This window comes from Tribolium madens, unplaced genomic scaffold, assembly GCF_015345945.1.
Source record: "Tribolium madens isolate multiple individuals breed KSU strain unplaced genomic scaffold, Tmad_KSU_1.1 Scaffold_19;HRSCAF=116;Tcas5.2_LG9, whole genome shotgun sequence".
In the NCBI taxonomy this organism is placed as follows: Eukaryota; Metazoa; Arthropoda; class Insecta; order Coleoptera; family Tenebrionidae; genus Tribolium; species Tribolium madens.
In genome coordinates this window covers 2,786,984-2,788,197 of record NW_025400983.1, presented here as the reverse complement: position 1 = coordinate 2,788,197, position 1,214 = coordinate 2,786,984, and the positions used below count along the sequence as shown (strand labels likewise).

The window sequence follows — 1,214 nt, the reverse complement described above, 5'->3', positions numbered from 1 at the left end:
AGAAATGTAATTTTTTGACTGTAAAAATAAAAAATTCTTGAAGTTTTAAAAGCAAAATTATAATTTTAAAAAACTCAAAATTTTTAAAGACACTTAAAAATCTTTAGAATAGAGTTTCCGTGATGTTCTGAAATTTTATTTTAAATCTTAAAAAAAATATTACCTCTCCCTTTGCTTCTCTTAAAATACGCATCATCCTCATAAATATCCCTCGTCAATCCAAAATCGGAAATTTTACAAATCCTATCAGCCGCCAACAGCACATTCCTCGCCGCCAAATCCCGATGAACCAACTAGAAAAACACTTTTCAACAAAAACCCACCCTCACCCCACCTCCTCTCACCTTAATCTCGCTCAAATACGCCATCCCCTTGCAAATCTGCCAAGCAAAAGATAGAATTTCCTTCGGTGTCACTTTAGAAATATTCGGTTCGTCGTAATGAACCTCACTGTCATCCACCGTCGAGCTCGGAAGCCGGCCACACTCCGATTTGAGGTGTCTACTCCTCCTCAAATAATTCCTAAAGCGAGGGAGGGAAATAAACTAGTTTGGTGGCGGTGGTGGTAGTAAAAAAAATACCGTAACGATCCGTGTTCAGCAAACTCGATAATTAGATAAATTGGACCACCTGGAGCGGTGCAAACCCCCAGAAGGCGGATTACATTAGGGTGGGAGACCTCTTTGAGGAGCTGGTATTCGGAGAGGAGGTCGTTGAGTTCGGGTTCACGCGCGTCGTCTTTGAGGGTCTTGACTGCAACGGTTGTTTCACCTAAACGTCAAATAAATAAAAATAAAAAAAACATTAAAAAGCTATCAAATTTGTTTATTAAAATAAAAACAAAAATAAGTAAAGAAATTAAAAAATCATCTGTTGAAGTTGTTAGGTTATCTCACCTAAATATCAAATTCGTTTATTAAAATAAAGATAAAAATAAATAAAAAAAAACAAAAAAGTATCTATTGAAGTTGTTAGGTTATCTCACCTAAACAAATAGGAAATTTATTCATTCCATTAAAAAAATAAAAAGTTTAAGCGAAAAATAAAAAGTGAAACACTTTTGTCAAAAACATAAAAGTAAACTAAAGAAAAGTGTCAGAAAAAAAAGTCATAGAGCAACAAACGACTTTTTTAATGATAACAGAATTACCAGACAAACTAAAAAAAATTTAGTTATAAGGTAAAAAATAGAAAAAAAAAAGAATAAATAAACA

At 33.2% G+C, this 1,214-nt stretch overlaps 1 protein-coding gene across 1 annotated transcript in view; it reads right to left on the bottom strand.

The window, feature by feature from the left end:
* The window catches only part of LOC123012966 (proto-oncogene tyrosine-protein kinase receptor Ret), a 24,749-nt gene that overhangs the window by 2,840 nt on the left and 20,695 nt on the right, over positions 1 to 1,214 (bottom strand). Inside the window, exons 10-12 of the mRNA XM_044411223.1 lie at positions 582 to 771; positions 345 to 522; positions 164 to 293 (exon numbers count right to left, since the gene is read on the bottom strand). Coding sequence (XP_044267158.1) covers positions 164 to 293; positions 345 to 522; positions 582 to 771 — 498 coding nt within the window. The remainder of the gene's footprint in view (positions 1 to 163; positions 294 to 344; positions 523 to 581; positions 772 to 1,214) is intronic.